Source organism: Rissa tridactyla, chromosome 7 (genome assembly GCF_028500815.1).
Source record: "Rissa tridactyla isolate bRisTri1 chromosome 7, bRisTri1.patW.cur.20221130, whole genome shotgun sequence".
NCBI classification, from domain to species: domain Eukaryota; kingdom Metazoa; phylum Chordata; class Aves; order Charadriiformes; family Laridae; genus Rissa; species Rissa tridactyla.
The window spans coordinates 55,342,701-55,357,963 of record NC_071472.1 but is presented as its reverse complement, the minus strand read 5'-3'; the positions used below and the strand labels follow the sequence as shown (position 1 = coordinate 55,357,963).

Here is a 15,263-nt window from a genome sequence, read left to right as displayed (position 1 = left end):
AGACGGGAGGATTTGAGCAGCGTTGTGGTGGGATCAGCGGCTGCTACAGTTTTATTTTCCAGACCGGTCTGAATCGCCTGGGATGCTGCTCCAGCCTTCGGGTAGTCCAGCACTGAGGAGTGTAGAAGTAGCTCATAATCACTTCAGCCTCCTTCCCTCTGGGGTTTGAGTTCAGAGACGCAGCATAAAATACAGTTTTGGGTCTGTGCTGGATGAATGCACGCTGGTAGGGCATACTGTTGGCATTACATAGTTATTTTCAGATGAAGTACAAAGTCCTGGCCAGTTCCCATCTTTAGTATTCACTCACTTTATGTTTTGAAACCGATGTCAAAATAACTAAAAATAGCTCTGCTACCTGGATATGTGGCTTGAAATTGGGCTTGTCTGATCACATACTTTTTTCTTTCATTTTTCTCGTTGAATTAATAATCGGATAAATTCCTTTGTAAAAGCCGGAATAAATATTCGAAGGAAGAAATATCCCTAAAGCATGCACTTTAAAAAATTTATTGTGTGGTTGTCAAGCCCTATTTTACTTGGTAGGCTGGAGGCACGGAAGGAAGAGAGGGGAGGTGCAGATAAGGGGAAGGATGCAATGAACAGAAGCAGGAAGAATGTGCCATATAAGAACGGAGATATCCCTGCGGGCGCTGGTTTGTTCACCTGGAGGCTGGAACTGCAGCACCCTCTGAAAGCTGTAGCTTCAGGGAATGGAGTTTGAGCTGCCCTGGCCCCGGGAACTGGAGCCGAGCTACGTGTTCGGAGCAAAAGAGGCGGATCGTGGATGAGATGGGGAATATTGCACTTTCTCAGTTGCAGGAATGTGAACTGGAATTAAAATAAACCCCAGCTTTCGGAGGGTTTAGTGCTAAGTCTATTCAGAAGCTTTTAGGAGAAAGAAGGGATGATTGTGGCAGAAATGCTTTCAAACATAGTGGAAGGTTCTTTTTTATTTTTATAATCTCAAAGTAGGAGAAATGAAACTTAAGAGTACAAGTGATTTTCTGTAACTGTCCTTTGCACCGAGCTCAGTGTGCGAGCAGTAAATTCCAAGGTCTTCAGCCATTATTAGAATATTAACGCTCAAATTGGAGCATTTTCAGTTGCAGCAGCTTCTCTTGTAACTCATTAGGTCCTTTTTCAGCTGACATAGTGCCATAAAATATTGTATCACGTACTGTGCGTACCCCACCTTTACTATTAAAAACTTTGCTGAGGATTTATTTTGGTAACTCCTTTGAAAATGGAGGGAACTGCAATGCAATTCATTAAGGAGTCACATCATTTCCTCTGCCTTATATGACTTTTTTGGATAGTAGGGTAGAGATGCATCTCATACCCCGGGGCAGGGCCAGAGCATCTTTCCGGCAGTAGCCGTTCTAGAATTGGTAAATAAATAAAGGATGTTTTTAAATAATAGCCCACGAGATCTAAGAACCACACATTCTGACAAAGGGATCTGTGTGGCTGCGGTCAGACTGGCAATATACCACCTCGCAGCGTTTCGCTTAACCCTGCAAGCGTTGGAGAGTGCTGCCACCCCGAACTTTGCTGGTGATTAATGGGGAGGAAAGGCGCCGCTTTGCTGCGACTTCCCCCCGTCCCCGTTCCGAGGGGTTGCATCAGGATTGCCGTGCTGCTTTACTGCATCCAGAGGTCAGCAGAACTTGGGATTCTGCTTTTTTTCCTGGTAAGGAAAACGAGAATCCCTCACCCTCTCGTGGGCACTTTGAATTCCCTGGTACAGCCTTACAAAATGCTCTGACAGCAGGAGGGTGAGGAGAACGCTGTAAAAAAGTGGAAAAAAATAGAAGGAAAAGAGAGGTCCCAGTCCTGTGGGATGAGGGAGTAAGAAAATACGTATAATTCTTGATTCAAGGAAGAACCTTTTCATGTTTTTTATGAAGTGAGGAGTTGGAGAGATGATGAGCTTTGTTTCAAACGGAATTACGGCTATAACTCTTCTGTCCCTGGGCTACCGGAGTCATAGGGGAAAAGGAGGAAAGCTATCATTTATTCCATGAAATCTTTGTCTCAGTCTCTCTAGGCTATTTCAATTTACCCCTGAAATTTCTGGGGAATAATTAATGAATTAATTAAGTATGCTGTGAGGTGTTTGAATATTCAAAAGCTACAATGTAATTATTATTTTTTCTAAAACACATTTTCAGGTTATTTTCAGATACGCAGCCTCCCGAGAAAGCACTTTACTGCATCAAAAGCTGATAGAGCTTCTTCCTCCTCTTCCTGCCGTTCTCCAAAGGAAACCTGCCTTGCAAAGAGCGGCGCAGGGCTGAGCAGCGATGCATTTAGAAACTCAAAAACTTCTTTTACTTCGTGATGAAAGTATTGTGACAGCAGAGCCAAACTTCTGGCTTTTTTAAAAAGCGAAATCACATTAATGAAGTTGTGTTAAGGAGGAATTTTTTTTTTTTCTTCCCCCCCTTATCATTTTGTGTGGGCGTTTCTTGTGAGCAATCGCTAAGAAAGCTTTGCTTACAGTGTGGTTTAGGCAACAGAAATACAGCCTTGTTGAAAGAAACGCGTTGCCTTCGATGAATTATTTTTAGATCCGAACCTTAGGAAACACATTTCCAGCGATATAAAATATTAATTGCCCCTGTAGTTCTGGCACTGTTTCATAACTTGCTTTCCTAACGTTTCCAGTGTTACAGGCCTGTAATGAAGAAGGAGGAGGGGATTTGGGAAAAGTCCTTTGTTTTGGAAAAGTCATTTCAGGAGCTCCATTTTAAGATACCCTTTTGCAAATAAGCAAAAGGCGGCAAAGAAGAGCCAGGCGCCGGGGGCTTTTGCAGCACCTGACGCGTTCAGAAGCGTCGCAGCCTGCTTGGAAAGGGTTTGGTGGCTGTGATGGCCTTGGACCGGGCGAGCATCCCCCCAGCACCAGCATCCCCCAGCTCCCCGGCACCGCAACAGCATCCCGCCGCGGCTGCTGCTCCGCCGGCCGCTGCCTCCCGATCCGCCCCGCGCGATCCAGGCCGGGCATTGCCGCTCTCCCCCCCCCACCCGCCGGCCGCGCAGCCGGGGCCGCTGGGTGCCCGCCGCGGGCTCCGGGCAGCCCCGCGGCTGCGTCCCGATCCGCCCCCCGCGATCCAGGCCGGGCATTGCCGCTCTCGGTGCCCGCTCGCCACGGCCGGCGCCCCGCTCGCCCCCGGGCCCGGCGTGCGGCGAGAAACGGCTCCGCGGTGGTGTGCTTAAAGAATAATGTATAGATGGAGAGAGAGGGCAGTTGGCCGCGGTGCTCTGTAAGCTCTACATTTAAACAATGACAGAGTTTTTCCACTTCATGCGAAATTCCCCGTCCGCCGGTCCGGTCCCTTCGGGGGGCAGCTCCGGAGCCGCTTCCCAGCCCCGGCGCGTTCTCCCGGAGCCGAGGTGGGCTTTTTCCCCCCCTCCTTCTTAAATAACGAGGGTGGTCCCAGCATACTCTGTATCGAGACAGCTTTTCATCAGTTGCTCATCAGCATGCTAATTGCTGTATGACTAATTATGCCCTGAATTCCAGTTGATTTTCTTAATGAGACAGCTGGGTTAATTATGTAATCGTATGATTACATTAGCCTAGAGTGCCCTGGCGAAAAGTAACGCAGGCGGGAGCGTGATGTCATCGGCGGAGCCGCGCTCACAAGGGGGTGCATTCATCCCGCCTAATGACAGGGGACCCACACTGCTCTTTGTGTAAACACTTAGATTGAATTATTAAGATCTGTGTCTTTTTCCAGCTTGCAGCATGAGGGAGGAATGGGTTGTGGTTTGGGTTTTTGGTTTTTGTTTTTGTTTTTTTTTTTTTTTAAAAACGAAACTAATTTTGGAAATTCAGCTGGTCATCGATAGTCCTGGTGGTTACATCTGCTGGGCTGGGGCCGGTGTGAGCAGCGTGGGGTTGCGGGTGGTGAGGTGCTGCCTCTGGCTAGTCACGTAATGTGCTGTTTTCATAGAATCACAGAATGGTTCGGGTTGGAAGGGACCTTAAAGACCATCTCGTTCCACCCCCTGCCCTGGGCAGGGACACCTCCTACCAGCCCAGGTTGCTCCAAGCCCCGTCCAACCTGGCCTTGAACCCTTCCAGGGATGGGGCAGCCAGAACTTCCTGTTTTGGCGAGATCCATCTTTGTGGTCCTTTTAAAATTGTTCTTAAAATATGTAGTTTACGTGCATGCGCAGCAGCAACAACAACAAAATCCTGGTTCGCTTGTGCTGCTATTCAAAAAAGATTTATCACCAGGGGATGTATATGGTGTGAGGACAGGCTGAGAGGTGTTACTGCGGCTGCGGTGCACCAGCTTGTTTGACGTGAAGCATTAGCTGCTATAAAAATTATGTTACGTTTGTAGCATTAATTTTTTTCCACGTCTGTGTTCATTGAGACATGTCCATCCACCTCCTTTATTAAAACAGAAGCTCGTCTGCAAGGGGACCGCTGTGTTGTGTCACAGCAGCAAGCACAGGGACATGCTCAAGGAGCTGCTTGGGAAACGGTACCAAAAGGGCAATTCATTGGGAAATAAGGGCAGGGGCAGGCTTTGCAGATACTCATTTTAAAACACGGCAGTTATTATTTCTCACATGGGAGTGTGGAGGAAGCCTTATCAGGGATTGGATCTAGACGTGGTGGGCTGTGAACAAACACGTGATGCAAAGGGCTTCTTTATGGGCACGGGATGCAACAAGTGGATTAGGAAAGCAGAAGAGAATAGGAAGAAAAAAGTATACTGAATTTAATATAAAAATAGACACTTCAGTTTACTCTTTGGCAATAATGATCTTGCGAAACACTTTTTCAAGCTCTGGATGATCAGATTCCTTTTACCAGTTTTCTCATTTCTTATTTATCTTGTGCCTAGCAGGGATTTTGAACGTTTGGAAGGTAGAGGTGATTCAAGCCAAGAGAATAATTTGCGATGAGTTTTCCACGTTTAACTGTTAAGTGAGATGATTTTTCTCTTTTACAGATTATAGAAAGGGCATTTCCTTCTTTGCTTTCTCCATAAACTAGTGCCACTTGATTTTTTTGAAATGCGTATGCCTGTTGTTTGTGTAATGAATCGAAAGTTTTGGTCCATTGCTTGTTTAAAAATTCAGTGACCTCCTGTTAAATGACATGAAACATACTTTGTAAGTCTGGTTAATATAAAAAGGTATGCTTTTTCATGCATGCACATGTTGGGAAAAGGAGACTGGTTTTGTTTATTTTTAAATCCACTCCACTCAGGTAAGAAAAAAGTGGTTCTGACTTTATATAAAGTCATATATATATATATATAAAATTTATACCTGTTTCAGATAAATTGGTGTTCATAAATACTTCAGAAATCACAGTGTTTTAGGGTTTTTGGGATTAAAGAACATGTTGGGGCTTGCCATGAGAAATGAAGTGTTTGTCCCTCTGCCGAAAACATCTTGGTCATTTGACTGTCGTGCAGTGATTAGTTTTCTTTAATGCAGTTTATAAAATGTAAGTCCAAGAGGTGCTTCAGCCACGGGTATTTTTACGTGTCCTTAAGCAGTATTTAGTGGCTGCAGGCCATGAGTCCTTCAAATAGGCTCTAGCGAAGTTTGAAGTTTAATGCATAGAGACTGTTTATACATTTTGTTTGTTCTGCCACTGTTTTGCTACTTGAACATTAACCTTTAATAGAGCTAAATTAAATATACATGTCCTGATGAATAATTATGAGATTGCAAGCATTTTCATTTTGTACATAGAGCTTCTCAGGGATCGCAAATTTGACTAAAGGTTTAGTCATTATTCACTTTGTAATGCCCATGTTATTTTTGTCTTTTAATTCTTTGCTGATTTAAATATAAAAAGCCCTGTGTATTTGGAGGAAAATACCTCTTGTGGGTGTCCTGGCTTTTTACAATGGGCATGTTAAAAATGCACCCACAATTTTGTAAAGTTCAGTTTCTTTCATTGTGGCATTTTAACACTTTTATAGAAATCTCATAGCTGGAGCTTAAGATGCCTGCCTGATACGTTTTGCGGTTCCTGTAACAATTTAAGACACAGATAGATTGAGACAATCCAGCCTTTCTTTATGTTCAGCAGATGAATGTCCTGGGCTACCTCTTTCGGAGAAATGCTGAGCTGCAAAAGTGCGACAAAACGGTCATTCCCCATAAAGGTCGTCAGACCTACATGGGAGAAGGGTGATGTTGTGACAGCCCGTGCCTTAATTGGACCATACATAAATATTGCCGGGCCTTTAACTTGTGCTACTGCTGTGACTTAAACTTTATATTTAATTCCTTACCTGTACCCCCTGTCTCAGCCACAATAACATTTTAAGTTTGATTTATTATAAATATTTTAATACAGATAATAATAACGAAAAGCATTTGGCCTAAAAAGCATAAATGAAAAAGCTATGTAGTCATAAAGTATGTATGTGCAGAGAACAAATGACAAGCAACCTAGATTTTGTATTATGAACAGGGTAATGCCATAAGCTGTTGAAGAACCGAAGTAACAAAATGCAGCAGGCTGCTACTTACGATGTCTCTGAGCTCAACATAACCCAGTACTATTCTTTTATAAACTATGAAACAACGCTGGCATATTGAAAAAACACACAGGCTCATGCTTAATGTGTTAACAGAGGTACAATAGACTTATTATGTGTTTCCAGAGACTGAGGGTGGTCTGAAAAATTAATGGCTCTGGTGGTTGAAAATTAAGTGAACTCCCTAATATATACTGTTGTTGATCCACTGAGTTTGGTGTTTAGCATTCCTCAACAGGAGACTAAATCTTTGCAGCCGTTTCACAAGAGATGCTGGCGCCCATAACAGAAATGTATTCAATAATCTTTTATAAGTCCATCAGACTCCAGTGTTTTCCTGTTCTGACTGGGAAGAAGTCCCAGAATAAATCACGCGTGCACGCGTCAGGTGCGTGATGAGGACTCTCTTTAGCAGAAGGGGACCAACGTCAGAGAATTAGTGCCGAGAGGACACTCAAAATCATTTCTATTTGATTAGTAGTGTAAGAAGATGGAACAAGAGCCACAAAAAGCAAGGTTCATAGAATTAATTACATCCACATAGTATTTCTGACTATTATTGATCTGTCAATTAGAAAAAGTATCGCTCAGATCTCCAGTAACCTTTTGAGCTCAGCTCTGCAGGAGGGCACAGCTGGCTTCAGAAATTCACTGCCGCAGAAGCAGAGGTATGTGAGGGATGCAAGCTGTCAGGGAGATGTGCAGTTTGATTGTTTTTTACCCTCAAATTCTCAATTTACAAGCAAAAATTTGAAACTCAAGACTCTCACGTGCCTTCCTGTCGTGACTGACTGCAGCCAGGGGCACTGCCCTGTGGAACAACGCCAGGATGAAGGCGGCACACCCCAGCCTAACGGGTGACATAGATACAGTGAACTATCTCTATTTTTTGAAGTTTGCGGGATACGAGGTGAGGAACATAACAGGAATAATAACTCAAAGTAGGGCCCTACTGGCACTTCAAATGAGTATTAATATAGAAAAAAGGACACTTGTGCTCTGAACTGTGTGAGTCGCAGAAGTGTTCCTGTTGTCTTACGTTTTATTTCACTGTTTCTTTTTCAGATCCAGTTCCAGCCTTGGATTTAGGACAGCAGCTTCAGCTGAAGGTTCAACGTATGCACGATATTGAAACAGAGAACCAGAAACTTAGGGAAACTCTAGAGGAATACAATAAAGAATTCGCTGAGGTGAAAAATCAGGGTAGGTTGCAAACGTATTTGTTTATCGGCTTTTAATGCGTACTGAAATTTCAAGAATGGGATTAAATTCTGTTTTATTTCTTACAGGTGGGGTTGGTAGTAGTACTGAAATTCAATAAAGAAAGTATAATAGTCTATTATAGCCACTTCTGTATTTAGATGTATAGGCATGACTTTGGGTAGGCTCTTTGCGTTTCTTTAAAAGTTTCATCTTCTGTAGCACCAAGTCAGAGACTGGAGCTGTTATTCTGCATATTCGGTTGTAGCTTTCAGCGCTACCTGGAAATTGCCCCCCTGACTGAAGTTATATGTAGACGTTTTATGAGAGACGGTGCTACAGCTGACATCAAGCTGAATCTATGTGTGAGTGCGTGTAGTATGTATGTTTTACACAGACATACACACAAATCCAGTATTTTTTACACACATACAAATCTGTACAGAATGGAACTTTTTCTGTACTCTGTTTTCCCTTGTCTAAATCTGAAATGTGTTACTGGACTAAGTTCAGCATACGTACTTTATATTTACTCTAGCGACTATCCATAGAGCAATGTAAATGCAAACTAATACTATTTAATTACTTAAGTAAGTTTTAATGAGACCAAAGTACATGAAAATACATGGAAATCTGAATGAGATTTAAAGCTTGTTGTCTTTAAGACTGTCTGAATTTTCTTTTGATTCAGAAGAAAGTTTCCAGCACCAGGAAACAAAATTTCCTCAGTTGTACACCTCCTTGCCTATACATGGGACTTCTCATTTCCATGTTTAATACTCAGTTCTGGTTGGTGGAAAGGTAAATTTTCTGAGTGTTTGGGAGCTTTATTTTTTTTTTTTTATACTATGGAACTGTTGCACCCAAGTGGGTAACATTAGAAAACTACAATAGCAACTAAGTTGGTTGTTACATCTCATTTTCAGCAGGAGCATATATGTAGTTGTATGTTTTGTTTTAGCACAGAGGGTGTGACCGATGGAGAGGACAGGTAGCAGTGTGCAAGGATTCAGGCTGGACTACAGAAGGTGTCACGTGGGAGCTGTAGTGCTCTGTGCCCAACACGATTTTTGCTGGAAATGTAGAATAATGGCAGTTCACTGTGCAGAGTTTTCCTGAGGCTGTGTGTCCTGTCCATCCAGCCATGATACAGGGGTTCATCCCAGAGTGGAGGAGATCTCGACTTCCAGAGGCTTTTTTGCTGCAACCATTGATAAATTGGCGTTTTTTATTTTCCCCGGTGTGCGCTAACTTCCTTTCAGTTTTGCCACTGTAGTCTTTGCCTTGTTTTTCACTCCAGTGCAATAGTTTTTCACTCTATTTCAAACCAGGATTAATAAGATATCCAGGGAAAAGCCTGTTGGTAGCTGAGGGTGCTTTGATCAGTTAATCTCTTTGTTTGGAGGGCTGTGTATGAGCTACACGGTGCCTGTAAGAACTTCTTCCAAAACTGGTATAAATGGCAGTAGCTAACAAGCTTTAGCTGACCTGAACAGTCAGGCACTTAGTTCTTCGAGCAATGTGGAGGAGTAAAGTGTGCTTGTCCAACACATCTATTGTTAGGTGCCTAAAGGTAAAAACAGATTTTGTTACAAAGTCCTAATTTTTTCCCATATTTATGCACTTCTTGCATTCATTTCTGTAGTTTTGGCTCCTCTGAAAATGAAACATTCAGACTTTGTCAAGATGCAGCTATATGCATTTCCATGAGATTATTTTTCTCCATATACCTGACCACTTTTGCAGATTTATGTCTGAAAATACCTGGAGCAAAGAAGATGTCTCCAGTACAAAGAGTACATCCTTTGTACGTATGAACAAGCATCCTTTTGTCTGTGTGAAGGAGCATCCTTTGCTTATTCAGGAAAAGATCAGAATTTCTATTACTTCCCGGACCTGGAAGAAGAATTTTCCTTTGCTTAAAAAGAAAAAAAAAAAAAAGAAAAAAAGAAAGTGACATGTCCTTTTCACAGCCTATTACTCAGTGATGAGCCTCATCTGATTTTTGCACGGCTAGCAAAACCCCGCTCCTTCATTCAAAAGTAGCTGGTTTGCTGGCAGTCATTTTTACCCCTCTTCCCCCCGCTTTTTTGTGGTCGCAGTGACCCAGGCTGCCTCGGGTGTAATTCCCAGAGCTTGTCACCAGCTATCGGCTGTCTGGCTTTACAGTTCTCGAAGTCTGAAAGTCTAGACTTCAAAAGGATTGTGCATGATTTTGTGTGATATTATTGGGATTTTTTCCCCAAATCCATAGGCTTTACTTTTCATAGTAGAGTTTGTCTTTCTACAACGTTTCTGCAGAATGAGAAACTTTTTATGTCCAAAGGTGTTTTTTCCTAAAAGCACTGTTAATGACATCTGTTAATAAGCTTATGTCTTTAAACCACCGCATCTCTGCGTAAGTACGTTGAAATGTATTAGGAGCTGCGAGACTTCTGGCAGTCTCACGCTTTTTCCAAATTCCATTATTGTTACAAAGCATACTCTGGTGAATGTCCTGCTTTTCCTCTTTGGAGCCCTATAAGGATTCCGTCCTTTCCTGGGGGTGGGATCAAAGGACTTTCACGTGGGAAGGGATCAGGACACGTAGCAAGATGCTGTCCGTCAGAGGCTGCCCCGTCGCTCGGTGGGTTTATGCATCTTCGCCCGTCCATTACCGGGCACAGTAAATGCAAGATGCCGTCTTTATCGGAGAGAAGGATTTCTGCAAATTCCCTGGAAAGGCTACAAGCGCGCTCAGAAAGTTCTAATAGTTAATGCTTGTGCGTAAAACCCAGTGTGGATGACAAGGCAGTTAGAGCAACTGGAATATGCGTCTGTTGAATCGGATCTACTGTTAATACAGCAGTTAAATCTTAACTGCCGTATTTTTCATCAGTTGTGAAGCAGAACGTAGCTGTATCCCAGATATGTGTTCAATTAGTGTTAGATTGCATCTGTGCATGAACCATAGTAAAACTGCCTCTTTTTACATGAGCACAGTTACGTGAATTATCTGTCCTGTGTGTAAATGCACACTTAAACCTACACTGGGACTTTATTAATCTCCACTCCGCAGCGAGCTAATTTGAGACTAGTCAACAAGGTGATATTATATTTTACAATTGATTTTTTTTTTTTCTTCCTTTTTAAAGTCATGTTAGAGGAACCTTCTTCACTCTGCTTTCCAGCAAACTCCATTGATCCTTCTCAACCTAAACACTTAAAGTTCAATTTAACATTTAGGGAGTAAAAGGTCTCCAAAGGGACTCATATCCATTGATTTTGTGTCAGAGTTGAAGAGCTAAAGTTTAAAACACACTGAGCCTACAGGGTAAAGAAAGCCTTGTGTTGTGGAACCACGTGGAGCTGTGTAAACTCATTCTTCCCCTATTGTTTTTTCTGTAGAGGTTACAATAAAAGCACTTAAAGAGAAAATCCGAGAATATGAACAGACCCTGAAGAACCAAGCGGAGAATATAGCCCTTGAAAAAGAACAAAAGTTACAAAATGATTTTGCGGAGAAGGAGAGGTGAGTGTGTGCGTCTGTAGGTATTGTAGAGGAGGAGAGATGTGTTTTTCTGTTTAATCTTCCCAGCCAGGACTCTCTCTGCAGTGGGCTGAGACAGCTCATATATTGAGCGATTCTGGTGATTTATGTGTTTGACACGGAATCATTTGATACTCAACTTTGCACAGAAAAACAATCGTGAAAGTGTGGAAGGAAAACAAGGACAGATTGTTTCTTCGCGGTAGTGTTGTGTGGGGAGGTGTCATGTTCAGAAGGGTGCAAACCTGCTTTTATTCTTCACTAGCTGTATTGTCCTTTGTGACACTAATCTTTCTCCATTAGCTGACAGTGTAATTCAGTCTGCTGTGTCCGCTTTGTGTGTCACAGCACCGTTGTACAGTCTGTACAACCCTGAGCTGTTTAAGATGAAACACTGTACTCGAGAGCCTGGGTAAAAGATGCATCACCCCTGCTCCCGTGGTAACGTCTGAGAGAGGGGATGTGTTCCTGAACTGTCCTGGAAAGGTTTGCGTATTCCCACGTATCAACGTTAAGAAGAATTTAATTATTTATTATTGATTTTTGGAAGCATCTTGGGTGCGTTTCTAATCTTTTGCGAATGAGCAGGGAATGTCTGAATCCTGTAGGTTAGTGGGCAGACAAATCAGGCAGGACAAGACCGAGGGAGTTCTTTCCCTGCCTTGAGAATTTATTTCTCCCATGGAGCAGTGACTCTGAAGCTATAATATGTTCAGCTTAGTGTGGAAGCCCTTCAGTTTACATGAGCTTTTTAGTTGGTGGGTTGGTTGTTTAAATTCAAGTCTGAGTAGGAGGAATCTACCGGTGAATGCAAAGCTTTTTTTAATTTGTCTATATCCGTGGTTACTTTTTGATAAGTAGCAGGTGAGCTGTGGCTTTAACAAGTGCAATTTAGATATGCTTAAAAATAAAATAAAATGGCAGGTCGTGGAATGCAAATAAAAGCGTGTATAAGAGAGATTTTGAATTCTCAAAGTATATAGTGTGGTATGAAGGGAACTGACACGTCTTTCTTGCTATAAATAGTTATTAACCTGGTCAGCAGTGTTGGAGAATGAATTAGTGCACCCTATGGGGTGCAAGTAGGATGCTGGTAGTTTCATAAGCTGTTTCACAATTCTGAAGTCTGCAGAATATCTTAAAAGCAATGTCGCAAAAAGCAGCAACTCCTGGGAGATGTTGGAGCAACTCCCTTTCAAAGATGAGTCTTATAACTCCTGTAGCCTTTAGCAAAGAGTGTAGCGACTGCATGGCCAGATGATGTTAAAACGTGTATGACTGACACAAACAAGAAAATATTGCCTGCAGACATAGAGAAATGTGAGCATGTTAAAGGTTTGCTCATGTTATATGGAAAATACCAATGTGAGATTTGTTTTGAAATACGCGTGTTTTTGTAAAGAGTAGCTAATAATATTGCTGCATTTGGCATCCATTACAGCTATGATGAAACAGCTGCCGCATCTATTCAGTATATCAGTTATGGCAACAAATTTCTTCATTATGACAGTGAAATGGAAATGTATCATTCTTCTTGTACTAACTTTGTACAACAGAGGGTGCTTGGTGACAATTTTCTTAATGCGTGTGACATTTCCAAAACAAATTATGCTCAAGAAAACCTTCCACTAAAGTTGTCATTTATATAGCAGTCAACTCTTGTATAATGTTCACAGCTTATGTTATGAGGTGGCTACACTGTTAAAATTTTAATAAGTGGGACTGCAAAGTATGAACAGTATGGCAATGTGACATGATTTACGGGTCCCACTGAAGCACCTTGTAGTCTGTGTGGTGTTGTCACTTGTCTGGTTACAGTTGAGACATTTAATCACTCTATCTTCCAAATTTGCAAAATACAAAGAAGTTGTTTAACGTGACACAAGCTCTGTTCTCACCTCTTCCCTTTACAGAAAATTGCAGGAGACACAGATGTCGACAGCCTCGAAGCTGGAAGAAGCCGAACACAAAGTTCAAGCTTTGCAAACAGGTTTGGCACCGCTATTCTGACCTATAGCAATGATGGGGCTGGAGGTGAGAGGACAGAGATCATTCCGTGTATCAGGACTGTGTGTGAACCAGCTCTTGCAAGCGCGGAGAGATCCAGCAGAGCTTGGATGTGCTTTGTGAATCGGAGCTGCTTTTGGGCTTCACGCCTTGTGTCAGCGCTGGTGTTGCAGCCAGTCTATTGGTAAATACAGTGAGCAAAGCCGAGCGTGAAGCACGTACAGCATCAGAGCATCGCTGCAATTACAGCAGGCCATAGAACTTTTCATCCGCGTTGCGTTTTGCTCTGGTTTCACATGTTTCTGAACTAGGATAAATACATGCAGTGGTCTGGGCTCAGCGTGAACCCAGTTTCCACCAGTGTGTCTTGCCTGTTGCTGTGACTTGCTTGCCGTGAATTTTCAACTCTGCATACTTACAGATTCCAGGTCTGGACACATTTGGTTTCGTTCACTATGAGAACACAAGAAATTTTATTCCCTGAATTACTGCAGTAAATATTTCAAATGAATAAGCAGTTTAGCCAGTTTAATAAGAAATTAATGATGTCTAGCTTTATTAGGCAAAAAGTGGAAATCTTTGCAATATAAAAGAAATAAGAAATCATGAAAAATCAAAAGTTATGTTTTTTCTAAGTCATCATGCTTTTCCTAGGTAGAAAGATAAAGCAAAGAATTTTTCATCAGGAGGTGTATAGCTTTATTTATGGCTGAATAAAAGAAAAAGGAGTAATCTTTTTTGCTTTTCGCTGTTGTTACAGTGCTGTAATGCTTCATGTTTATGCCTTTTAGCCTTGGAAAAAACCAGAACAGAACTATTTGATCTGAAAACAAAATACGATGAAGAAACTACTGCAAAGTAAGATTTCACTGTTTTCTTTCTATGTCTTCCTTCAGGGTATCGCTGCTTTTTTGTTTTGCATCTGTCTGTTGGAGACAGACGAGATGGAAGAGCAGGAGTCCAAATTTGTTGGAAAACATGGTCATAATTTGGCCTCCTATAGAGAGATTATTAGTTTTCATATTTTCTTCCACCCAACAAAACACTTTTCCTGGCACACATGCTGCTGTATTCCTGGTTTCATTCTCAGGTGCTGCCATCTACTATGTATTGCTTGCGCTATGTGTCTCTTATATTTTATTTAGAAATAGGGCAATTTCAGAAATAAGATGTTTACTGTGATCTTCCGGTCTTGGTGAAAATTTAGTTTAGTAAAGGATTTCTCTCTCACTGTTAGGCACCCTGGTTCTTTCTGCTTTTGGGGTAGCAGTCGTCATTGTCAAATCCAGCCCCAAATTACAGAGAGCAATGTTTTTGGCAGATTTTTCTTATTTTCAAGTAGAACATGAAGGTAGTCTCAAAAATATGTATCCTTGTCTTCTCAATGGCTACTGTTTTCAATTATCCCCTGGTTTTATTAACAATCAGTGCAGGAAACAACAAGAGAGAGACAGACTTCTGCTGTTTTTCTTTGAACCCTTCATGTTTAAGGAAAGTTAGTAATGAGAAGGAATTCTCATGATCAGCAGTATTAAGCCCAAAGAGTCGTTTCTGTGTCTGGAAATGGGATGGGAAAGAAGAAGCCATTTCAGATGGGTGTCCCTGGCCTGCTGTAAGGGCAAGGGTTGGAAGACATCCTGTGCCCACCACCCGCATCCCGCAGAGCCCCAGCTTCCCCTCCTCTTCCAGGTAGGCAGGCGATGGGGTAAACAGAGAGGAAAACCCTTGCGCCTACCCTTGCAGCGTAAGGGAAGGCTGCTGGCAGTCTTCATGGTGGGGCAAGAGAAACTATAACCTAGGCTCAATGGCAGGAATGACGTGGTCTTATTTTTGTCTGTAGGTAAGTGCTTTCTGGTATGGCTCACAGCACTCTGGATAATACAGGTTTTTCAAAACCAGTCAGATTGGAACCAAGTTTTAATTTCTTAGCATGCGGTTCTACGAGCGCTGAGGATCCGATTCCCCACTGAGTACATGGGGAACTTGGAGCTTACAAAATT

At 42.3% G+C, this 15,263-nt stretch overlaps 1 protein-coding gene across 7 annotated transcripts in view; it reads left to right on the top strand.

Annotated features, from left to right (window-relative positions):
* Positions 1-15,263, top strand: part of CUX1 (cut like homeobox 1) — a 280,982-nt gene that overhangs the window by 131,952 nt on the left and 133,767 nt on the right. For all 7 annotated transcript variants that reach the window (XM_054209734.1, XM_054209732.1, XM_054209736.1 and 4 more), the window contains exons 5-8: positions 7,593-7,730; positions 11,115-11,238; positions 13,170-13,246; positions 14,055-14,121. In XM_054209734.1, the coding sequence (XP_054065709.1) occupies positions 7,593-7,730; positions 11,115-11,238; positions 13,170-13,246; positions 14,055-14,121 (406 nt within the window). The remainder of the gene's footprint in view (positions 1-7,592; positions 7,731-11,114; positions 11,239-13,169; positions 13,247-14,054; positions 14,122-15,263) is intronic.